Genomic DNA, 26,017 nt, shown 5'->3' with positions numbered 1-26,017 from the left:
TTTTTTTTTTACAACGGAAGCATAATCGTAATATATAAATTTGAATTAGGCTACAGTAATATATATATATATATATATATATATATATATATATATATATATATATATATATATATATATATATATATATATATATATATATAACAGTAATAGCCTAATTCAAACTTTTTCAAAATCAATGTTAGGCAAGAATACAATTCCCTTGGAGCAAATAGAAAATGTATTAGGCTACTGCCATCTATGCGAATTATCCCACTATGTAGCATATATATGTTATAACATTTAATTCGTTTGTTTTTATGTGGTTCATTGATTTATTTACATTTTCCAGATTTCCACAATATTGTGCAAGGTGGATCACCCATTCGTTCTGTATTACGAAATGTTTTTTCAATTGACACTGGTTGTCCGCTCAGACGCTCCATAGTTGTGTCCTTCAAGTGACAGCGGCATCATGGCAAATGCTGGTAGCAGGGTATCTATTGAAGGAGAAACTATGCGATATGCTGAATACAATTCTCAATCTAAAATCAGGAGTGAAACAGAAATCGACAAAAGACTTGTAAGTATATTTTGTTGTTTGAATTTTTGGTGGATAACAAGCGCTGGTTATTTCACAGGCCTGCAGCTAAGATAGCTAGCTAGCTAATGCCAGAACCTTCTATTTACTAGCAATTAGCTGGTGGATAGTTACAGTACTAGCAACAGAAGGTTGGTTGTGTCATCACGGTGATGAATCTAGCAATCGCCAGTAACATGAATGTCATATAACAGGCTGTGATGTAATCAGTCGGCTGAGTGACTCAGGCTTGCAGTTAATTTTTGTTGTTGACTGGTGGGAAAAGTACCCAATTGTCATACTTGAATAAAAGTCAATATACCTTAATAGAAAATGACTCAAGTAAAAGTCACCCAGTAAAATAGTACTTGAGTAAGTCTAAAATTATACTTAAGTATCAAAAGTAAAAGTAGAAATCATTTAAAATTCCTTATATTAAGCAAACCAGTCCGCACCATTTAATTTTTGAAAATTGTATTTACGGATAGCCAGTGCACACTCAGACAATTTACAAACGAAGCTTGTGTGTTTAGTTTGTCTGCCAGATCAGAGGGAGTAGGGATGACCAGGGATGTTCTCTTGAGAAGTGCGTGAATTTAACAATTTTCCAGTCCTGCTAAGTATTAAAAGGATTTGTAGTGAATACTTTTGTGTGTCAGGCATAATGTATGGAGTAAAAAGTACATGATTTTCTCTAGGAATATAGTAAAGTAAAAGTATAAGTTGTCAAAAATATAAGTAGTAAAGTACAGATACCCCCAAAAAGCTACTTAAGTAGATCTTTCAAGTATTTTTACTTAAGTATTTTACACCACTGTTGACTGATGGATTGTTGTATTGATATTGTTCTGTATCTTCAGGGTGGTACTCTGATAGCGGTTGGCCTTGGTGTTGCTGCTGCAGGCTTTGCAGGTAAGAAATAGTATAATATACACATACACACACACACCTTGCTACAGTTTGTATGCCAGATAATGTGATATAACCAAAGATTTTTGGTGTTAATTACAAGTTTGCCCATACAAACCGCGGCCATAAATTCTTTAACTAACCTGGTATTGGCGATAATCACTTCGTTCTCGACCGGCTCGATTTGGTCTTATGTAGAAAATTTGGAGCCGGAGCTAGAAAATGGTATATCATACACTACAGTTGAGGAACAGTGGGTAAGTAATTCTGCTTTGAAAGTTGATAAACTTGTAACCACACTTTTGAGAAAATGGCCCTTGAATATTTTGTAAACCTACTGGAGAGTTCTTCTTTGTCTACACCCATTTATCAGTGTTCACACCCTCTTAAGCCTTAGCCCCACCCATCTCTTTAAGGATATACATGTGTTAAACAGTGTGTACGATAGTGTATTAAACAACCAAATATTTCAAGACTAAAGCCTGGTTAATACTACGTCTATCGACATGTCTGTAGACAGTTGTCGCAGTGACATCATGAACATTCTATAGTCATCTGACATCAAACTTGTCTATAAAAAAGACGCGCTACATGACATCAGCAGCCTGGTGGTCCAAAATGGCATCACTGCTGTACCACACCAATAAACCCATCCGTTAAACAATTAATTTAGTATATGTCAGTCTAACAAACCAGGCAACTAAAGGCAACTTTGTAAACAATGTTTTTGTTCATTTCTAGCTTGTTAGCTAACGTTAAGTTAGCTGGCTAGCCAGTTCAAATAATGACCATATCAGAGCTGAAACATCTTAACTTTATCTTATTTACAAGTTAATGATGAGCTAATTACAGAAAATAATTTACTGTTGTGAGAGTGACGAAATAAACGCAAGGCATTCTACCGGAGAATTTTAGAACTTGGACACGGTCTCATTGACCTAATGTTATATCCTAATTTTACTTTGGTGCAGGTCATGTTGTGCTTTACATTTCCATCTCTGGTAAACACATAATTTCAAATAAAATCAACGTTTATTTATCACATGTACAGGATACAGAAGGTGTAAACGGTACAGTGAAATGGTTAATTCCATAGGAGTCTTTTGTTTAGACATGTAGCTAGCTAGCTAAACAATGAACCATAATCCCAACTCATAACGTTACTACCATGCTTAAATCTGCAGGTAGCTAAAGCTAACCAACTAGGTTAAATGTTAGCTAGCTAACATTAGGCTATAACTAGCAAAGCAAATGGCTTTCTGAGATACAAATACAGTTGAAGTCATAAGTTTACATACACCTTAGCCAAATACATTTAAACTCCGTTTCACTTTTCCTGACATTTAATCCTAGTAAAAAATTCCATGTCTTGGGTCAGTTAGGATCACCACTTTATTTTAAGAATGTGAAATGTCAGAATAATAGTATAGAAGCATTTATTTAAGCTTTTATTTCTTTCATCACATTCCCATTGGGTCAGAAGTTTACATACTCAATTAGTATTTGGTAGCATTGCCTTTAAATTGTTTAACTTGGGTCAAACGTGTCAGGTAGCCTTCCACAAGCTTCCCACAATAAGTTGGGTGAATTTTGGCCCATTCCTGCTGACAGAGCTGGTGTAACTGAATCAGGTTTGTAGGCCTCCTTGCTCGCACACACTTTTTCAGTTCTGCCCACAAATGTTCTATAGGATTGAGGTCAGTGCTTTGTGATGGCCACCTTGACTTTGTTGTCCTTAAGCCATTTTGCCACATCTTTGGAAGTATGCTTGGGGTCATTGTCCATTTGGAAGACCCATTTGCGACCAAGCTTTAACTTCCTGACTGATGTCTTAAGATTTTGCTTCAATATACCCACAGAATTTTCTTTCCTCATGACGCCATCTATTTTGTGAAGTGCACCAGTCCCTCCTGCAGCAAAGCATCCCCACAACATGATGCTGCCACCCCCGTGGATCACGGTTGGGATAGTGTTCTCCGGCTTGCAAGCCTCCCCCTTTTTCCTCCAAACATAACGATGGTCATTATGGCCAAACAGTTATATTTTTGTTTCATCAGACCAGAGGACATTTCTCCAAAAAGTATGAGCTTTGTCCCCATGTGCAGTTGCAAAACGTAGTCTGGCTTTTTTTAATGGTGGTTTTTGAGCAGTGGCTTCTTCCTTGCTGAGCGGCCTTTCAAATTATGTCAGTATAGGACTCATTTTACTGTGGATATAGATCATTTTGTACCTGTTTCCTCCAGCATCTTCAAAAGGTCCTTTGCTGCTGTTCTGGGACTGATTTGCACTTTTCGCACCCAAGTATGTTAATCTCTAGGAGGCAGAACGCGTCTCCTTCCTGAGTGGTTTGACGGCTGTGTGGTCCCGTGGTGTTTATACTTAAGTACTATTGTTTGTACAGATGAATGTGGTCGTTCAGGCGTTTGGAAATTGCTCCCAAGGATGAGCCAGACTTGTGGAGGTCTACAATTGTTTTGAGGTCTTGGCTGATTTCTTTCGATTTTTCCATGGTGTCAAGCAAAGTGGCACTGAGTTTGAAGGTAGGCCTTGAAATACATCCACAGGTACACCTCCATCAGAAGCTTCTAAAGCCATGACATTTTTTGGAATTTTCCAAGCTGTTTAAAGGCGTAGTCAACTTAGTGTATGTACACTTCTGACCCACTGGAATTGTGTTAAAGTCAATTATAAGTGAAATGATCTGTCTGTAAACAATTGTTGGAAAAATTACTTGTCATGCACAAAGTAGATGTCCTAACCGACTTGCCAAAACTATAGTTTGTGAACAAGAAATTTGTAGAGTGGTTTAAAAACGAGTTAATGACTCCAACCAAAATTAGAAATGTATAATATCTGAACATGTAAGCTAGTCTCGTACCCATATACATGGATGAACGCTTCTCCCTCTGTCACAGATGCCATGGTTGCCCTTAGTTTGAAGATGTAATCCGGAGACAGGTGTTTTATGCAACAGCCTTCTGTGTGTTCACTTTGACTCCCTCATCAAATACCAGAATTTTCTTAATCTCCTTAGCTATCAAACTCTGGGCATTCCACTGATTTTAAAACTCGGTCACCTTCTTCCGTGACAACAACACTTGAGCACCATTTCATATGACTGTCTGGTTCAAAGAAAATGTTTTTACCTAAGTCAGGGATTTCCTCATTGCCTGATTAATTTTCAGAGTCAGCATGGCACGATTGTCCTCCAGAACAGTGGTTCTCGTCCTGGGGATCCAAAGGGGTGCACATTTTTGTTTTTGCCCAAGCACTACACACCTGCTTCAAATCATCAAAGCCATTTGAGATTTTGAGCACCTTTGGATCCCCAGGACCAAGATTGAGAACCAGTGCTCTAGAAAGTGGAGAGCATTAGCAACACCTTTGCAGTTCTTTGTGATATCTTTCAAAAAAGTCGCATTAGAAAGGCTTACCAACACATTCTGAGCAGCTCATGCATGTTATAGACAGAAGCATGCTACATGGCAGACCAATCCGAACTCCTCTCTCGGCATGTCCAGCCCATCAATAACCTCAGCAAATCATGGCTAGCGGGAAGGTCATAATTTAACAATTTTATTTGCATGTACAGATGGCATACAACTTTTTGTTATTAAAGCTCATGAAAGTTCACATGTTCCAGAAGCCATTTCTACCATAAAAAATGCATTTAGATTTTCTTTTAAATGCTTACGTTCAAATGTCTCGCCTGTGAAGTCATGACGTGCAACATATGCCTAGTTTCCTGAAACAAGTCACAAATGTCAGCGTACAGTTGCAGGTGGCAAATCCATGTTTTGTAACGCAAGAGACAGTTCGTCACCATCTTAGCTGCCCACATCTAGCATTTCACAGCATTTTGCAGGAACTAGTTGTTTCTATGCAACACTACACATATGCAAGAGGCATATCTCACTTGATACAAAACATGGATTTACTATCTTTCTGAGTTTCCTCTGGTGTTTGTAGAACCACCTGCAACTATACACATGTATAAGATACGTTTTTCCAGAATCAAGATCGAAGAGAGTACCGCCAATACCAAGTTAGTTGAAGAATTTATGGCAGCGGTTTGTATGGACAAACCTCTAACGTCCAGTAATGGACACCCAAAATCTTTGTACGCCAGATAATGTGATATAACCAATCACACATCCATGTGATTTAGAAAGTTGGATGTCTTACAAAACAGTATATTCCTGTCATTTTATACAGTGATAGTACAGATATCATGTTGCAGAGCGCAGCAGTGAATAGGCACTGCCATTATCCGCATTGGTACAAGAGTGTCAGTCAGCACAGCTGTTTTGTATAGTGGTTAATAGTAAGGCAGTGTGTGGTCTGCCAGTTGCCACAGAGTTCGGGTAATGTGAGGTCAGTGTTAGTTGTCGTGGCGGCTTTGAGGAACAGCACAGTCTAATTATCCTCTCAATGTAAATGGAAAGGCCAGCAGCAGGCCATCCGTGCACGTGCGTGTGTGCGGTCCCTTCATAGTTGATGGACTTTCAGCTTTGTAGTTTTAGGAAAACAGAACTTCCAGGCAGCCTGGAGGTGGAGTAGTGGATTTACACCGCCCACTCAGAACATGTCAGTCACCAGGTTATAAATAATGCCCTGATTACTCCCTGAGCTTAGCAGCATGGCTCTCATACATGACTGAGTGGTTTTGTGTTTTTCTCTTGGAAACCAGCTCCTCCAGAGGGGTTTCTGCTAACTTCTTGTGTGTGTGGACTTTATAAACAGAGAATGTTTGGCAGGGTATAGATGCTGACTGGCTCTATGTGGGTTTGGAGAGTGACTGCAGCTTACCAACACAAACACTGACCCAGTACACACCGATGATACACACACACACACACACACACTCCGATACATGTTACGCATAGAAGACCAGTCCTTATAGCCTTTAGCCGTGCCCTTATCCTACTCATCCTCTGTTCGTCTGGTGATGTAGAGGTTAATCCAGGACCTGCAGTGCCTAGCTCCACTCCTACTCCCAGGTGCTCTCATTAGTTGACTTCTGAAACACTAAAAGCCTTGGTTTCATGCCTGTTAACATCAGGAGCCTCCTTCCTAAGTTTTTTTATTCACTGCTTTAGCACACTCCGCCAACCCTGATGTCCTAGCTGTGTCTGAATATTCTGAAATTTCCATCCCCAACTACAACATTTTCCGCCAAGATAGAACTGCCAAAGGGGGTGGAGTTAGCCTGCAGAGTTCTGTCATACTATCCAGGTCTGTGCCCAAACAGTTCGAGCTTCTACTTTTAAAAATCCACCTTTCCAGAATTAAGTCTCTCACTGTTGCCGCTTGTTATAGACCCCCCTCAGCCCCCAGCTGTGCCCTGGACACCATATGTGAATTATTTGCCCCCCCATTTATCTTCAGCGTTTGTACGCTTAGGTGACCTAAACTGGGATATGCTTAACACCCCAGCCATCCTACAGTCTAAACTACATGCCCTCAATCTCACACAAATTATCAAGGAACCTACCAGGTACAACCCTAATTCCTTGAACACGGGCACCCTCATAGACATCATCCTGATCAACCTGCCCTCTAAATACACTTCTGCTGTCTTCAACCAGGATCACTGCCTCATTGTCGCGGTCACACAACCACCCCTCATCACTGTCAAACGCTCCCAAAAACACTTCAGCGAGCTGGCCTTTCTAATATACCTGGCTCGGGTATCCTGGAAGGATATTGACCTCATTCCTACAGTAGAGGATGCCTGGTTATTATTTTAAAGTGTTTTCTTCACCATCTTAAATAAGCATGCCCCTTTCAAAAAATCTTGAACTAAGAACAGATATAGCCTTTGGTTCACTCAAGACTTGACTGCCCTTGACCAGCACAAAAACATCCTGTGGCGTATTGCATTCGCATCGAATAGCCCCTGCGATATGCAACTTTTAAGGGAAGTTAGGAACCAATATACACAGGCAGTTAGGAAAGCAAAGGCTAGCTATTTCAAACAGAAATTTGCATCCTGTAGCATAAACACCAAAAAGTTCTGGGACACTATAAGTTCCATGGAGAATAAGAGCACCTCTTCCCAGCTGCCCACTGCACTGAGGCTAGGAAACACTGTCACCACCAATAAATCTACGATAATTGAGAATTTCAATAAGCATTTTTTGACAGCTGGCCATGCTTTCCACCTGGCTACCCCTACCACGGTCAACAGCTCTGCACCCCCCACAGCAACTTGCCCAAGCCTCCCCCATTTCTCCTTCACCCAAATCCAGATAGCTGATGTCCTGAAAAAGCTGCAAAATCTGGACCCCTATAAATCTGCTGGGCTAGACAATCTGGACCCTCTCTTTTCTAAAATTATATCCCTGTTACTAGCCTATTCAAACTCTCTTTCGTATCGTCTGAGATCCCTAGGGATTGAAAAGCTGCCGCGGTCAGGCCCCTCTTCAAAGGGGGAGACACTCTAGACCCAAACTGTTGTACACCGATATCCATCCTGCCCTGCCTTTCTAAAGTCTTCGAAAGCCGAGTTAACCTCTCTGAGCACGGAACCCGGTAGCGGGCTGAAATTCCACAACATACGGTGATCGCTACATAAATAGTCATATTAAACATTCATGAAAATACAAGTGTCTCACATGTATCGAAAGCCTACAATCTTTCTAATCCAACTGCGTTGTCAGATTTAAAAAATGATTTACTGCGAAAGAATACGATGCGATTATCTGAGTCTAGAGCCCCATAAAATTAAAAATTCAACCAGCACAGGCGTAACATAATCACAAACTGCATTAAAATAAATTGTTTACCTTTGACGATCTTCATCTGTTTGCAATCCCAATGCTCATTGTTACACAATGAATTATATTTTGTTTGATAAAATCCGTTTTTATAGCCTAACACAAAACATTTTGTGAACTTCTTGTGTCGTGAATTCCGTCTCATTCCATTTTCGACGACACATTCCAGGTAAATAACCCACACAGAACGTGACTTTTCCAGTCATGTTTGGTTTCATTGCAATCAACTGGTTTGTTTGTAACACAACCAAACCTGATGGGCCATTTCGATTTGAAGACAACAAGTAATGACATCACTGTGCACTAATGATATGACCACTGTTTCGTTGATTGACTGTATTTTAACCCAATGACCACTGATCGTCTTGAAATCTAGCCTGGTAGATAGCCAATGAGCTGAGGTAAGCGGCAATATGCAGTGGTTGTGTGTTGGAAGACCAACCCATGTCGTAAACTCCAGCGTAAAGAGAGTCATTCGCTATTGTAGTTTTATTCCGTAAGGAGCTCCGCATTTTACGCAATGCATTGTTTTGGTAAACGCGCAGATTCAGCTGTTTATATATCAATCAGTATGGCGACTAAGTCAGGGAAAGTTAAATCTAAGTCTAGATATACAGATGTGTACACAATTTTAGAAGAAATTGATCGGAAAAGTGAGACAGAGATTGTTGTAGGGCGATTCATTTAGCGATTCCCAAGTGGAGGAATATTTTTTGAATGGAGAGGACACCGTTGTAGCCACTGTATAATCTGTAACGTGCCTGCAGAAGAGGAACAATGTCACCGTTTTGGACTGGTAAGTTCTTCTCATGCTAATGCCGTTGTTTAAAATTAATAACATAAAATATTATTTGTGAAATGAAATAGCCTATTTGAGGCTGTTGAGGGGAGGGCAGGCCCACAACAATGGCCAAAGTGAAATGGAGACAGTAGATACAGCTGGTCTGTTGTAATATAATAAAGACAGTAGATCTAGCTGGTCTGTCATAATATAATAGAGAGAGTAGATGTAGCAGGTCTATAATAATATATTCAACCTTATGTTCCCTGCATTGTGTGTGTGTTAGAATACCATTTTGGCATGTTGTATATAGTTATTTGTTTCAAAATGTATACCTTCACCAATTTGGCCACTTGGGTACATTTGGGCTACTTGTGTGGGACACCTGGGTGACTTCATGATAAATGTCATGTAGCACACTCATTTTGGAAGTTATTATTCTGAAACTTTGCACAAGTACTGTTGCCCTCATATATTTTTTACTGAAATGGTCCCCATCATCCTATCTGAATGTTTGTTTTATCTTGTTCATTTTAAAGATGATAATAGAACAATAAAAATACAAAACGTGTGTTTTTTTCATTGTATTATCTAAACCAGATCTATTGTGTTATTCTCCTACATTCAATTCACATTTACACAAACTTCAGAGTGTTTTCTTTCAAATGGTACCAAGAATATGCATATCCTTGCTTCTGGGACAGAGCTACAGGCAGTTAGATTTGGGTATGTCTTCAGGCGGAAATTGAAAAAAGTAGGGGGGTAGCTCTAAGTTAAGCAGCTCCAATCCAAAATTAAATCTAGAATCGGCTTCCCATTTCGCAAAGCATCCTTCACTCATGCTGCCAAACATACCCTCGTAAAACTGACGATCCTAACGATCCTTGACTTCAGCAATGTCATTTACAAAATAGCCTCTAACACTACTCAGCAAATTGGATGTAGTCTATCACAGTGCAGACCATTTTGCCACCAAAGCCCCATATACTTCCCACCACTGCGACCTGTATGCTCCTCGTTGGCTGGCCCTGGCTTTATTTTCGTCTCCAAACCCACTGACTCCAGGTCATCTATAAGTCTTTGCTAGGTAAAGCCCCGCCTTATCTCAGCTCACTGGGCACCATAGCAGCACCCACCCGTAGCACGCACTCCAGCAGGTATATTTCACTGGTCATCCCCAAAGCCAACAACTCCTTTGGCCGCCTTTCCTTCCAGTTCTCTGCTGCCAATGACAGAAACGAATTACAAAAATCACTGAAGCTGGATTCTTATATCTCCCTCACTAACTTTAAGCATCAGCTGTCAGAGCAGCTTACTGATCATTGCACCTGTACACAGCCCATCCTACCCAACTACCTCATCCCCATATTGCTCTTTACACCCCAGTATCTCTACTTACACATTCATCTTCTGCACGTCTATCACTCCAGTGTTTAATTGCTAAATTGGAATTATTTCGCCACTATGGCCTATTTATTGCCTTACCTCCCTAATTTTACTACATTTGCACACACTGTATATATATTTTTATATTGTGTTATTGACTGTATGTTTGTTTATTCCATGTGTAACTCTGTTGTTTGTGTCGCACTGCTTTGCTCTCTTGGCCAGGTCGCAGTTGTAAATGAGAACTTGTTCTCAACTGGCCTACCTAGTTAAATAAAGGTGGGGGAAAATAATACAGGACAAGAACATAACTGTGGTGAACAGTGGAAAGGGGTCTGTTTGTGTAGGCCAATAATTATGTACTGTGTTTCAGGTCGTTATGCCTTCCAGTTGTGGAAGCCTCTAGGACAAGTCCTGTCACAGACTGCTAAGAAGATGCCCACCTCCGTAAGTAACCCACTAACTTGGTTATGTGGTTCATCACAATCCTAAGTGGAGATGAAAACGTCTCTAACCATGTGTTTTTTTTGGGCAACTTCTAATGAACTCCAACTGATTGTTAGTATGTCTTGGTACACTGTATTCTGAAACTATGCATGATCAACGATGACACCCACTGGTTTTGCTGAAAACTCTCCCACCACGCTACAGACGCATATTTGCAAATCTGGGGGATTCATGAATTGCCCCATCAGATAGTCACCAAGCACCAATGTTTGTGGTATAGTACTTAGTCCACTGACTGTCTGTAGGATGGGTAGTTGGTGGACTGACTCATGGTCTTCAGTTTCCCCTGCTTCACCTGAGTTATGGCTCCACAGACCAAAGGCCCCCAGACAGGGTGATGCACCCACTGCCCTCTCTCGTGTGTGTGTGTGAAAAATAAAGCAGTGTGTGACGTGAGATGGATGAGTGATCAGACCTCACACTGCGTGTGTCTGGCAGTTTCTCCCAGTGTGTACTGTGTGACAATGAGGCAGTGCTTGACCGAAGGGAGTTAATGAACCCTATGTACCACAGAATGCACTTCCACCCTTCTTACTCTAAGCATTTACACAAACGAGTAAAAAAGGATACATTTCTAGACAGTCCAGTCAGTGGGTGAGTTGAATCATTTCTAGGTGTGTGTGTACTTTCAGTACTAACATCTCTTCTCTCTCCAGACCTTCTCATCACACTACTATAAAGGAGGGTTTGACCAGAAGATGACTAAGCGAGAAGCCAGCCTCATCCTTGGTATCAGGTAAGACTGGCGGAAGTGTGTGTCATGCTCGCCTGTTTGTGCGGGTGTGTACCCAATGTTTTATTTCTGTCTGTGTTCATGCTAAGGATGTGTTTGATTTCTCTGTGTCTTTGATGGGTTTATATTAGTCATCTTTCTTTTTTTTTTTAGTTAAATTTTACACTGTCAATCAGGGAGAAGAGAACAGAACACCTGAATAGTTTAGTGGTCAGAAGAACTCGATGTTCTTACTGCAACTTGTGAATGTGATTTGACCACTAGATGGTGCTGTAATCTTGTGCTAAATCTGTGTGTTGCCCTATTTTGTACATTCTACTAATCCCAATCCTGTATCTCTCCCCCCCTATAGCCCAACCAGCACCAAGTCCAAGGTGAGAGATGCCCACCGGAGGATCATGGTCCTCAACCACCCAGATAAAGGTCAGTTGACAGTTTAATCCAATTTACTGGACATGAGAAAAAACAGATTGGAGACAACTGAGTTAATTATACAGTGATCTCCTATTACTGGTTCTTGTGTGAACAGCATATCACCTGTCTTTATTGAACCCATATACAAGGTGTTTTTCCCAGCGTCAGGCTTGTGCACTCGCCCCCTCTATTCTATCAAGGTTAATGGCCTCCCTCGGTCTCCCTCTCCTGAGAGGTGTGTACACGCACACACAAAGTCACGCTCATACACAGCAGCTAGTTTTACACACCCGTCCACACTGTGTTTTTCCCTCTCCTGAGAGGAATACACACACACATACACACAGCGTGTAGTTTTTACTCAGTGTGAAATGAGAAATGGCCTGTGGGATTCCTCTCTGACTGGGCGATAAGGGCTGAGATGACAGAGAGAGAGAGAGAGAGGGAGGAGTTAGAGAGGGGGACAAAGAATAAATAGGGGATGAAATATGGGGCTATAAGCTCTATAGGGTCACCTGTAGGAACATCCATCAATACTGTCATCCTTGGATATGGCTTTGTGTTCTGTTTCAGGAGGTAGCACAGTATCTATTATAGTTAATTTTCATGTGTTTGGTTACTGGGACATCGATGGAGAAGAGAGGGTAATAACCCACAGCTTCTCTGTCTGTCAGTCAGTCAGTCAGCCAGGTCTGGGCAGGAAAGAGTGGACCGATTCCTGGTCAGAGTAATGGATTGGAATGATTGGCTAATTACCTCTCATTATTTCCTGTATTTGAGCCAATAAGGTCCAGTGAGCAAGATGACGCGATTTCAGAAAGGGAATCAGACTGCTCTCTATTTCTGCCTCTCTCGGCATCTAGCCCTGTTTTTAGTGTCTTTCCTTCCCTGTGAGTGTGCTGAAGGCCGTGCCAGGCCGGCTCTGTGTTTGTCAGTGACTGATTAGCAGACTAGTTGAGGCCTTCGTCAGGCCCTGCTCTCTGTCACTGCAAACAATAACACTCATTTATTACCCTAAACACACACATACAGTTCTGCTTCTGCTGACACAAAACACACCACCGGGGGGGGGGGGGGGGGGCCAGTATACAGACATGGCTACTAAGAAAGTGTTGTACACACACACACACACCTGTGTCCTCAGGCTGTCTTGGTAGTGTCACACAGCAGACTACTACTCCCAGGATGCTGTACTCATTGACCCTGTGAGCTGAGCAGACCACTCTGCCTCAGAACACACACAAATCTCTATCATGTGTTTTCAGAGCAGTATGGTGGGGGTAGGAGACGAGGAGAGGAAGTCACTTTAGACTATTAGTATGCGACCCAACCTCAGTTTGTGCTAGCTCAGCATACACCCATTTCCTGTGCTCCATAGTGATTAGTGTTCCACTGTGTGTTAAAGCACTATAAAAGGTGATTGGATGTGACTTAGACTGCTAATGACTGAGCCTACTGAAGTCCTCTACTCCTGACAGTAGATGTCACTGAGTTGTTGTTTTTTTCATGCCTGGGGAAACACATGGCTTGCATGCCATGTGTAGACTGTTATATTGTTCTTACCTGGAATGGATAGAGGGGTGAGAGAGATGGAGTGGGGGTGGGGGGGAGACAATGGGAGGAAAAAAGAAGATTAAACAGACGGGCATTGATGAGAAGCGGATGTGTGTTCTCTCTCCAGGTGGATCTCCTTACATGGCCGCCAAGATCAACGAGGCCAAAGACCTGCTGGATAAAGACCAACGCCGCTGATAAAAACTACAGCCCCCCATCACCCCTCTGACCTCCTGGACTACAGTATACTACAGATCTATTTATTCCAGCCCTAAGACATTACCATCCCCAGAGACTATACTGAAACATTTTTCGTGAACAAGGATATCTTTCAAGTTGAAGGTCGCCTGTAGTTAACTTTACAAAAGTCAACATGTCAACTGTAGTCTGTTGTAAATACACTGTACCATAAGATACAAGATAATAATATTCCATACAATAAGAAATTCAAACCTTTCTGTTAACTTTTTATTCCTCTGTGTGGTAAAGACATTATGACCACTGTGAGATTAACAACACACTGACAGAGACCAAGCCTAGCTGAGCAGTGTGTGTGAATAACACGGTTAGTAATTTATCAAAGTTTGCTGAATAAAGCATTTTCTGTAATGGTAATCAATGACTCATTATTGTGTTTCTGTGATTAGTCCCTTTCCTCTGCGCTGAGATGCCATTGTAGTAAATGACTAACAGTGCTGCAGCATCTGATAGGAGAGGGAACATTGGGTAAGAGCTGTTTTTGAAGCTCCTGCAGTGAGCTGTGACACTTTACTTTAAGTGAGCCATTTCACCAGCAGCTTGCAGTAGGTTTTTCCACATATCTAGGAGGAAGGCTAGACAGCCATGTAATCTGCACCATGTTGCAAATGCCTTCATTCCAGCATGCTTTAGCTAGGCATCATTAAAAATCACCTCATTATGGTAGAATGCAGTTCCCAACTGATGTTCCAGTGAACCATGTCCGTCTCTGTTGGAAAGCTATTGATTAGCATGTCGAGCAGCGATGGGCAACTTTTATGGCGGTGGCGGCCACAACAAAACCAAACTCATATTTTTATTGGTCCGTGGGCTTACAGAACGGGTCGCCAGTGGCCCATCCCTAATGTAGAGAGGGTGAGTGCGTCAGGTGTGTGTGATAGTGTCTGCACTGTTCGTGTGTTGCTGTAGTACAGGTTAGGGCTCTGTGTGCTTGGCTGATCTCTGCTGTCCCTCCTGTGGATGGGTCTATTTCTAGCTTTCCTCTCCCTGTGAAGAACCCACATGGCCCTCCTGAGCCTCTCTCTCCCTGACCCCTTTCTCCCACTGCCCCCCCACCCATCAGGGTATCTTTCCATTACCATGTGTGAAAAGATTTTGCTTCGCCAGCTTCCTGCTGTCCAAAAGGTTTGTTTTGCCAAGCTGTGCGGTACTGCCATGCTGGAGAGAGGGGAAATTACTCGCTTTTACAACCCACACCTCATAAAAACTCTAACAGCTTGTGCACTATACATATGCAGGGCTCTGGGAATTTGCCGCAAAAAAAAAGAAAATGTAACTGCCAAAATAAAGGAAACACTTGTAAATGAGGATAAAGTATATTGAAAGATTGTGCTTTTTTCGCACGTCTGGTTCCTGAGTTAATTAAGCAATTAAAAGCATCCCATCATGCCTAGGGTCATGTATAAAAATGCCCAGTTACCCATTATTTTGGCTACCATGGCTAGAAGAAGAGATTTTAGGGTGTGTGCGCAGCTGTCACCAGATCTCAACCTAATTGAACACTTCTGGAGCGGCGCCTGAGACAGCGCTTTCCACCACCATCAACAAAAGACAATTATGTCATTTCTTGTGGAACAATGGTGTCGCATCCAGACACTTACAATCTATGGCAAGGTGCATTGAAGATGTTCTGGGGGCTTGTGGTGGCCCAACACCCTATTAAGACACTATGTTGGTGTTTCCTTTACTTAGGCAGTTATCTGTATTTATACCATGGCATTGTTGAGTACTGATTGGCTTGAAGGGCATTCTAGAGTTTGCATTATTTAAGTAATAAGGCCCGAGGGGGTGTGGTATATGGTCAATATACCATGGCTAAGGGCTGTTCTTAGCACGATGCAATGCGGAGTGCCTGGATATACAGCCCTTAGCTGTGGTATAATGCCCATATACCACAAAACCCTGAGGTGCCTTATTGTTATTATAAACTGCTTACCAACATAATTAGAGCAGTAAAATGAATTATGCAGCACCTTGTGTCGTGAATGCAGATTTTAGAGAAACAAATGTCGAGTCGAAACAAGTGTCTTATATTGGCTGAAAGCTTAAATTCTTGTTAATATAACTGCACTGTCCAATTTACTGTAGCTATTACTACGAAAAAATGCCATGCTATTGTTTGAGGAGCGCTCCTAACAACAAAACACTTTTCTTCACCGTGATAGGTTTGATGATAATTCACCTCTGAAGGTGAAATGTGTACTTACGTTCTGAAATCTTGCTCTGATTTATCATCCAAAGGGTCCCAGAGATAACATGAAGTGTCATTTTGTTAGATAAAATCTGTTTTCATATCCTAAAAAGCTCCATATAGCATGCACGATCGAGTTTGTATTTCCACTCATTCAATTTGCAAATAAAGGAATCTGTGAAAATCTAACCCTAAACGTTGTTTCAACCAGTCAAATCCCGTTCGTATGTATCCCTCAGAGATCCTAGAACATAACGAGAATTCACTATCATTAGGGGTGTAGTATATCCAATAGGACAACATATTTGATCAGATAGCGACGCCTTCATGGCACGCCGATGATGCGGGCGGCCTTCACTTGAACAACTCTAACTTTGTCATATAAGCACCAATTGGGCTCAAACAATGCTAGCTAGATAGCCAATGAGCTGGGCTTTACGGGAGTATGAGCCCTTCATAAACCCCGTATCTGTCGTAAAATGTAGCTACTAACCTTGTACGACAGCATGCCTTTTCCTTTTGGACTAAAATTATAAGACTATTCAGAGTTATGAAGTTATGAAAACTGGTTGTTTTGCAAATGTTGAACTTATAATATGGCTACTAATACTGTAAAAGCTAAATCAGTCCAAGTATACAGATTTGACAATATTCTTGCAGAAAAATGTAATATGAATGCAAATGTCTCCTTCACAATTTGCCCAAATGTACCTGGGTGACTTTTCACTAAATGTCATGTAGTTCGCTCATACTTCAAGTTATGTTAAGTTCTGAGGACACCATCGGAATTACAACCAGAGTGATGGCTGGAACAGGGACCTTTGTTGCATTTCAAAGATGGTGGTAGAAAAAAAACGGTTGTTTTTTTCTTTGTATTTTCTTCAACCAGATCTTTGTGTTATATTCTCCAACATGCAATTCACATTTCCACAAACTTCAAAGTGTTTCCTTTCAAATGGTACCAAGAATATGCATATCCTTGTTTCAGGGCCTGAGCTACAGTCAGTTAGATTTGGGTATGTCATTTTAGGTGAAAATTGAAAAAAGGGGGGCTATCCCTAAGAAGGTTTTACCAAATTAATTAGTGCAGTAAAATGAAATGTTTTGTCATACCCATGGTATATAGTCTGTTATAAACTGGGTGGTTCGAGACCTGAATGCTGATTGGCTGACAGCCCTGGTATATCAGACCATATAGCACAGGTATGGCAAAATATTGATTTGTACTGCTCTAATTACATTGGTAACCAGTTTATTATAGCAATAAGGCAACCTGGGGGGTTGTGGTATATGGCCAATATACAATGGCCACAATGTCAATGTCTCTGCTGGCCGTGAAGTGTAAAATTGAATAACAAGGTTAGATTTGACATGTCAGAAAAAAATACCAGGCTATCTTGCTAAAATATATACAGTATAAATAGATATTGATTTTAGCGTTGGCATAGTCTCGTCAGGAGCCTATAAAACGTAGCTTGGTTCATAAACATATTTTGGGGAATTCTGAAATGTGTTGAAATAAATGATCAAACTATAAAACTAACTATAAACTAACGTAAACTCACTCACTTTTGTACATCGCCTTGGTCCGTACAATTTACCTTATTTTAGCGCCCCAAAAACGTAATACTTCCAGATCAACTGTAATGTCAATACCATTGTAAAGCACAATTTCTCCCCTTTCCAACAGAATTAATGACATGACCTAAACGCTGCCCGTTTCTTTGATTCAAGAAGGCAATGAGCTCCGTCGGATCTTTTTAAAAATGGCGGGTGGGGAAGCGAATCTAATGCGTGATAGTGAGAAGGAGAGATGTCGTGTGGCACAACACGATCTGTCCAACTTATCGCCTCTAAAATGTAAATAAAACACTGTCAAGAGTTTATAATATGTGTCATTACATACCCATTTGAAGGTGTGTGTCAAATTTGAGTCGGGTTTTTAGGGCGGTGCAAAAGTGATCTTCAGAAGTAAACATTGTCTTTTGAGAGTCAATATCGCTTGCAGTGATGATGCAAAAAAGGACTAGGTAACCCCCCCACTGTCCCTTTCTTGTTTTTAAACGATGAGAGAAGTGCTACACCTGGTGGAGATTGTAAGACAGAAATAGTTGATTTACGCGTGCTGTACGTTACGGCATGACACGATGTAACGAAGGGTCAGTTTTCTCAACTTTTCTCCAATATTATAGAGCCATTACCATGTCGATCAACGCTTGAATAGAAACGTAGTTCACACCCCAGATTTTGAAGTCAACACAGTCGCTACAGTCCTATTAGTTTTCTTTGCAACCTCGTTTGAATGTCACGGTTGTGCACATTTGTGAGTAACTGTAGCTAGCTACCTGACAGGAGTGCTAGCTAGATACGTTAGCTTACTAGGTACATTAATAGCTTTAGGTTGGTTGTTTTAAACTCAACTTCCAGATTTCCAAGGAGGTTGCCTCTTCGATCATCACTCTTTCTCGCTTGGGCAAGGGACATTTAAGGTACACTCGGGTGTAAAACATAATTCAAGGGTTTAGGGCCGAGGGCTGTCTACTTTGAGTTTGAAACGCCGCCGGACTGATGGTTTAGTTAGCTAGCTAAACTACCAAGCATGTTTGTTTTGTTACCACGGCAACAGCTGTAACTATCTAGTAAACTTGCTAGCTACTTCAGTAGATGTTGAACACATTTATAGCAGCAAATGTGTTACATTATACCCATCGTATTAAAGGGACAATCAACTCAGGGCTCTATGCATTCTCTGGAAAATAATGCAACTCAGTGGAATGTCAGTTCCACTCCTCTAGCACATCGTTGAACACACCTTCCACGTCTTTCATTATTTTCCATAAAACGCATAGGCCCTCATTGATCATTATCCCAACCCTTACATATCAAATGTTTTGCATAAAGATATCACATGATATACCCTGAGACAAGAATGGACTCTGGAATATATTGTGTGGCATGCCTGTTGTGATGAGTCAGATTCATCATCTTATCTTTCATAACATTCTAGACAGAGCATAGCATTCCAGAGCAATCTATTGAGTTCCGTCACTCTTGCCATTCAAAACTCAGTGGATGCATTGTATCCTCAGGTGTATCCTTAGCTGCTGTGGATAGACTCTGGCAGACAGACTGGCAGGCACGCAGACAGGCACACAGATGATCCACATGTCTGTTTCCTCTCCTCTCAGAGAGCCATCACAGAGAAGTGCAGTAGCGCCGCAGCCGCGATGTCCTCCACGTGTCTCTGAGCAGCACACCATCAGATCAAGACTCTCTCTATCCCACTAATATCTTTCCACTGTTAACATCACAATAACACAACCCAAACCATATGGCAGAGTATCCAGCAGTCACATTGAATATTTCCTCATTCTTTCCAACTGGCAGCAGAAAGCAGTGAGATGAATGATCAGATGGTCCACAACAACAGAATGTGAGAGAGAACTAGAGTGTACGTGTAGCTCAGGGAATGTACTCTCGCCATGATCTAGATTCTAGAATATTTGGGATGAATGTGAGTGTGCATGCATGTATATCTCATTCTAGTTCTGTGTGTGCATGACAGTCTCAAGGTAGAGGGTTGTTTAGCTGACAACATCCTAGTTGAAAAGAGGACATGGCTAGTATTACCAGTGACTGATGCTGAGATACACAGTGGTCTCTGCTCTGAGCTCTGATCACAACAACACCACCAGACAGGTCAACTGCTATGCTCTGTTCTCCCTCAATATAATTACTTCACACAGATTGCTTAGAAACTGTTATTCAACATTCTGTTGTTTGCAATGTTAAAATGTCAAGATGCACTTAATTAGTTGCAGTAAAGAGGTCAATGGAACTCAACCCAAAAATGGAAGTTCGATGGAAACTTGTGTGGGAAAGATCCCAAATCTCCTCATTGCCCCCTAGTAAAATTTGCCTACATTTATGTCGTCAACCTGTCACAATCGTGTGTAGAATAAACGGACCAAGGAGCAGCAGTGTACATAGAGTTCCACATGTTTGTATAAATGAAACTCACCAAAAACAATAAACAGCAAACGAACGAAACGTGATGTCTTGAGTGCTCACAGGCACTACACAAATACAAGATCCCACAAAAACCCAGTAGGAAAAGGCTGCCTAAATATGATCCCCAGTCAGAGACAACGATAGACAGCTACCTCTGGTTGGGAACCATACCAGGCCAACAGAAATTTAAAAAAAACTAGAGCACCCACCCTAGTCACACCCCAACCTAACCAACATATAGAATAAAAGGCTCTCTGAAGGACAGAGTGTCAAAACCACTCTTGATCTGCCAACTATGAGATCATATGACAGGTTAATGCGTGGTGGCAATAATTGCATTGAGAAAGCATTTCAAAGATTAGCACATAATGTGTAAAAAACATAGTTTTGGTTTTAACTCAGTGGGATAACTCAGTGTTGTGGTGCACAGATGATCCTGGTTCACACACACACACACACACACACACGCACACGCACACGCACACGCACACACACACGCACACAGGCTACTGCTCTGCTGCAGCTCCGCTTCTCATCCCCTCATCTTTTGACACTCAACTAAAATCTCTCCTCTACCTGTCAGTCCTCACCTCTCAGATCTTAGAGGATTTCTCACCTCCTGCAGCTGTGCTGTCAGACACACAGGAGGACTAGAGGTTCTGTTCAGATGTAGGCCAGCCAGAGAAGTTACACCATCAGCCCTCAGGATGTCTGCTCCAGGGCTGGGCGCGGTGGAGTGTCTGTCTGGCAGAGAGATGGCTGGAACAACACATGCAGTGAGGCCTCAGAAAAGAGGCATGACATTTGAAGCTTTGAAACAGGTGGAATGTGAAATGCCTCAACGCTGTAAACAAAGACACACAAAGGCCCTTGGCTAATTAATGCTGTCAACAGACATCATTAGAACAGGCTGTCTGGATAATGCTGCTGCTAGTCTGCACTCCCTCGGCTGCTAACACTACTGATATTTATAGATGGAGCCCTCATTTATACACACACACTGACATTAGCAGGCAGACACAGGAGCGCACACACACACACACACACACACACACACACACACACACACCTCTGAGCTTAGAGAAGCAGCAACAGATTTCTTGACCCAGAGGCATACGTGTTGGCATCCTAGATGACAGTCCCCAACTCTCTCTCTCGCTCTAAGATATTTATTTGCATTGTAGAAATGACTGTAAATAACCGCCATGTCATTGAAGGTCACAATGACGCAGTACTGCAGCTGTTGTCTATTATCATACGTAAATCAATTCTCTTTGTTTACTCCTTACTGTCATATGGGCCCAATCATAACTGGAGATACAATACAAGTGGATAAATCAAACGTTTGAACTGTTGTGTAAATCTTACATTATGTCAATGGGAGATTTCCTCAATTTCCCTAGACACTTCCCAAACTATTTCAAATGTTATGGTTTCCTCTTGTCTTGGCCTTTGTTTCATGTCGACTGATATAGATGATAGACTGTATGGGTTTCCAAAATATTGCCTCCACTCCACCTATCCTGGGTTTTCAGATCCAAGCATAAGTGTGAAGAGCATAAGAGAAGACAAGAATAGAAGCCAACTTGACACAATGAAAGGAGATGAGTATAGTAACTACTGCAGAATATTGAGACTCTTGGATCCCAGCTCCCAGCAGACAACTAGACTATACGACCTCTGTATCTGCTAGCAGCTAGCTGGTGATGTCACACACACCAGAGAACAAAAAAACAGAATTGGCAGAGAGAGATCATGAGCTCATGATAGAATTATAGAATTATAGTTTGATAAATGTAGATAAACTTGGATTTGTTTCTGCAAGGGCTTATACAGAATACTACCCTACATCAAAACCTTCAAACCAAATCAAATTCCATTATTAAAACCTTGATTTTGGACAAAATTACCACCAAGGACTGTCAAGAAAAAACTTCTAACAAACCAAAACCTGCAGAAGAAACACAGAGGAAACCTGGAAATACCATCCAACACACAACTGAGTGAATAATGTTCAGTCTGAAACTACTTCTGATGCCAAAAAGTCAAAGATAAAAATCTCTAGGTAATTTTGTTATATAAAGCTTAATAAATAAGGCTACTAAGCTACCAAGCTGCTAGGACAGAACTGACCTGGCTGCAGCTTCAATTAGCACTGAAGTGTGAAGTGAGATGTGTGAAAACTCTTGAGCCTAACAATGGCAGCAGTGTTTCACAGCCTCCCCCACCCAAATGCAGAGGCCTTTGAAGCCCCCTGTGCCATGGCACATCCCTGTGCAGATGTCATCACAGTAGAGTACCCCTTGGATATTAAAAATAACACTGCACAGAATAAGTGCAAAAAGAAGATCCTCAAGGACAGTCCAGAGACATTTGCTGACTGCCACAAAGAGGGGAACGTAAGTAACTTAATTTTTCACACAGACCATCCCCTGGCATGGCACGGTGCCACAAGAGCCGGGTGGAAACTCAGAATGACTTGTCAACGTGTACAAGTCTGGGACAGTAATGGTGCAGGGCATCCTCAAGCAGTTCCAGCAGGACTTTTACGGGATCAAAGAGAGAGCACAGCAGGAAAAGCTCTCTCTCTCTCTGTGACGACTCCCCCTTCCTGACTGAGTCTGATCACACCTCTTCAAACTGTCCTGCAGACGAGGATAGTCCCCCCCCCCCCCCCCCAGCACTGAACACACCCAGGTCCCACAACTGCCCTGCTCCTCCATCATTGAGAGGACGGCTGGCTGCACTCTGGACTGAGGTGAGAGAAATTAAAGAGGGTGGAGAGGAACACATGGCACAGCTAACAGCACCGAAGGAGGAGGTGAGAAAGCTGAGGTGTGACAGAGAGCAAGACACTCCTCCAGAGAAGCCAGCAGAACAGCCCACCTCAGACCCGGACCACAACCTCAACACCAAAATTGGACAGACAACACAGGACCCCCCAACCCAAAAGACCCCCCCCCCCTCCCCCCAACAGCCCCCCCTGTTAGCTCCCCCGATAGCCCTCCTGACAACCCCCACACATCCACTAAGGACACTCAGTAGCCAGAAACGGTGCACAAAGTGGCTAAACTCTGGTGCCCAAACCCTAGGCATGCCCTGGAACTGTTGTCAGAGGACAGACTAGGTTCCCCCAGCCACATTATAATTCACACGGGCACAAGCAACCTGAGGGCCCAGAAGGAAAGGGTGGCCACAGCACTCAAGGGAGTGATTGAAAAATGTTCTTCCACTTTCCCCAACGCACAAGTGGTTGCTACCACAAAAAGACATTCACTTTGCCACCATACACTGGGTGAAGGCAAGCATTTCCCGGGACTGTGCCTCAAACCAAAATGTTTACCTGGCCCACCACTCCACCCTGGACTTGAACAGGCTTTATGAGCAGGTCCACCTCTACAAGGCAGCAATCCCAACTTTTGCCAGGACCCTGAACGACGTCACCCTCAACCGCAGCGCCAGCATCTCACACAGGAGAAACAGAGCAATGGATACCCCAACAGACCAGCAAGACACCCTCCCAGACCCGCCAGACCCCCTCCCAAAGGACCTGCACCGACAACACCCCCCCCCCCCCAGATCAGACCTATGCCCCTTCTGCTCCCCCCATGCCCCCCTCCTTTGCAGCAAATAAATATCTTGGAATTTTAATTGATGACGGCCTCTTTTAAATTGCATATTCAACAACTTACAAAAAAATTTAAGCTGAAATTGGGATTTTATTTTAGGAATAAGGCCCGTTTTTCTTTTGAAGCCAGAAGTATCAGCTACATTTATGCCTTTACTAGACTATGGGGATATTTTATATATGAATGCTTCCGGTCAGTGTTTGAGATCAATTGACACTCTTTACGTTGGCACTTTGAGATTTATTTTAAACTGCAAAACCCTTACACACCACTGCACTTTGTATACTAGGGTTGGCTGGCCTTCTCTAGTCACTCGTAGGCTCAGTCACTGGTATACTTTTATTTACAAAGCCATTTTGGGTTTACTACCTTTTTATTTGGGGCAGCAGGGTAGCCTAGTGGTTAGAGCGTTGGACTAGTAACCAGAAGGTTGCAAGCTCGAACCCCCAAGCTGACAAGGTATCTGTCGTTCTGCCCCTGAACAGGCAGTTAACCCACTGTTCATAGGTTGTCATTGAAAATAAGAATTTGTTCTGAACTGACTTGCCTAGTTAAATCAATTTGTGCATTTTTATTGTTCAGAAATGTGGTGGGCTGTGTGTTCGCTGGACTTTATCCTGCTAACTGTTCCAAATGTCCCAACTGAATTTGGTAAAAGGGCTTTTATGTACTCTGCACCATCGTCTTGGAACACCTTACAAAATACTTTTAAACTGGAAGAACTTGTCCCGATTGCTGTTTTAAAATCAATGATGAAGGATTGAGGCTGATTCTCTGACCTGTCAATGTTTTTAATTTGCTGTTGTATACTCTTGTGAATTCAATGGTTTTTACTAGATTACTTGAAGTTTTTCATGTTGTCTGTCTGTAATTATTTTGTAATGACTTGGTGCTGCCTATCTTGGCCAGGGCGCTCTTAAAAAAAGAGATTTTAATCTCAATGAGCCCTTCCTGGTTAAATAAAGGTAAAATAAATAAATAAGTACAACATATGCCCAGGCCTTGAGCAGAGCAACACGCCCAACCTCCACTAATGCCAAGCCCCATCCTGCAACCTATGAGGTATGTATCAGCTGCTCAACATGCTCTGCTAACACCTACTGTTACAATCTCATCCTGGAATATACAAGGTCTAAAGTCACCTGCCTTTGGCCTAAAGAGCAGGAACCGTGACTTCGTCAAAGAAATTGGATATACAGACATTGTCATCCAACAAGAAACATGGTATAGAGGACATGGACCCACTGGTTGCCCTCTAGCTTAGAGAGAGTGTAACGGGATTCTTCCGTCGAAGGAGAGGAGGACCAAAATGCATAATAAGAAAACGATACATGAATAAACTACAAAAACAACATACGTGTAAACCCGAAACAGTCCCGTGTGGAACAAACACTGACACAGGAGACAATCACCCACAAAACCCAACACCAAACAGGTTACCTAAATATGGTTCCCAATCAGAGACAATGACTAACACCTGCCTCTGATTGAGAACCATATCAGGCCAAACACAGAAACAGACAAACTAGACACACAACATAGAATGCCCACTCAGATCACACCCTGACCAAACAAAACATAGAAACATACAAAGCAAACTATGGTCAGGGTGTGACAGAGAGGTCCAATCCACCAAACTACCAGGTATGAAAGAGGGTATGCTAATTTGACAGACCACGTACACAACCTGCACAAACAAACCAAAACCTGACAAACAAACCAAAACAAAGGGAAAGTCTTCTCATGCTTTGTTGACTTCAAAAAAGCTTTTGACTCAATTTGGCATGAGGGTCTTCTACACAAATTGATGGAAAGCGGTGTTGGGGGAAAACATACAACATTATAAAATCCATGTTCACAAACAACAAGTGTGCAGTTAAAATAGGCAAAAAACACACCATAAATTCCACAGTGCCAAGTGTGAGACAGGGATGAAAGTTAAGCCCCACCCTCTTCCAAATACAGTTTAAGTTGGAAGTTTACATACACCTTAGCCAAATACATTTAAACTCAGTTTTTCACAATTCCTGACATTTAATCGTAGTAACAATTCCCTGTCTTAGGTCAGTTAGGATCACCACTTTATTTTAAGAATGTGAAATGTCAGAATAATAATATAAATAATTATTTATTTCAGCTTTAATTTCTTTCATCACATTCCCAGTGGGTCAGAAGTTTACATACATTCAATTAGTATTTAGCACCATTGCCTTTAAATTGTTTAACTTGGATCAAATGTTTCAGGTAGCCTTCCACAAGCTTCCCACAAAAAGTTGGATGAAATTTGGCCCATTCCTCCTGACAGA

General features: G+C 42.0%; 1 protein-coding gene across 1 annotated transcript; it reads left to right on the top strand.

Annotated features, from left to right (window-relative positions):
• The first annotated feature begins 195 nt into the window (after positions 1 to 195).
• On the top strand, positions 196 to 14,237 carry dnajc15 (DnaJ heat shock protein family (Hsp40) member C15). Its single transcript, XM_021579452.3, has 6 exons — positions 196 to 562; positions 1,420 to 1,471; positions 10,788 to 10,861; positions 11,578 to 11,657; positions 12,007 to 12,077; positions 13,750 to 14,237. Exons 1-6 carry the CDS (start codon positions 455 to 457, stop codon positions 13,818 to 13,820), a joined length of 456 nt encoding a protein of 151 aa, XP_021435127.1. The 5' UTR covers positions 196 to 454; the 3' UTR covers positions 13,821 to 14,237.
• The last annotated feature ends 11,780 nt before the right edge of the window (positions 14,238 to 26,017 follow it).

The sequence above is a fragment of the Oncorhynchus mykiss genome, chromosome 22 (genome assembly GCF_057628025.1).
Source record: "Oncorhynchus mykiss isolate SJ-2025 chromosome 22, ASM5762802v1, whole genome shotgun sequence".
Lineage (NCBI taxonomy): Eukaryota > Metazoa > Chordata > Actinopteri > Salmoniformes > Salmonidae > Oncorhynchus > Oncorhynchus mykiss.
The sequence above is the reverse complement of the archived record's forward strand: the minus strand, read 5'-3'. Positions and strand labels throughout refer to the sequence as shown.

Coding starts and splice junctions, on each gene's coding strand:
- dnajc15 (XM_021579452.3), top strand. CDS start 455: ATGGCAAATGCTGGTAGCAGGGTATCTATTGAAGGAGAAACTATGCGA. Junction 1,472..10,787: donor TGCTGCTGCAGGCTTTGCAG/GTAAGAAATAGT, acceptor ACTGTGTTTCAG/GTCGTTATGCCTTCCAGTTG. Junction 10,862..11,577: donor CTAAGAAGATGCCCACCTCC/GTAAGTAACCCA, acceptor TTCTCTCTCCAG/ACCTTCTCATCACACTACTA.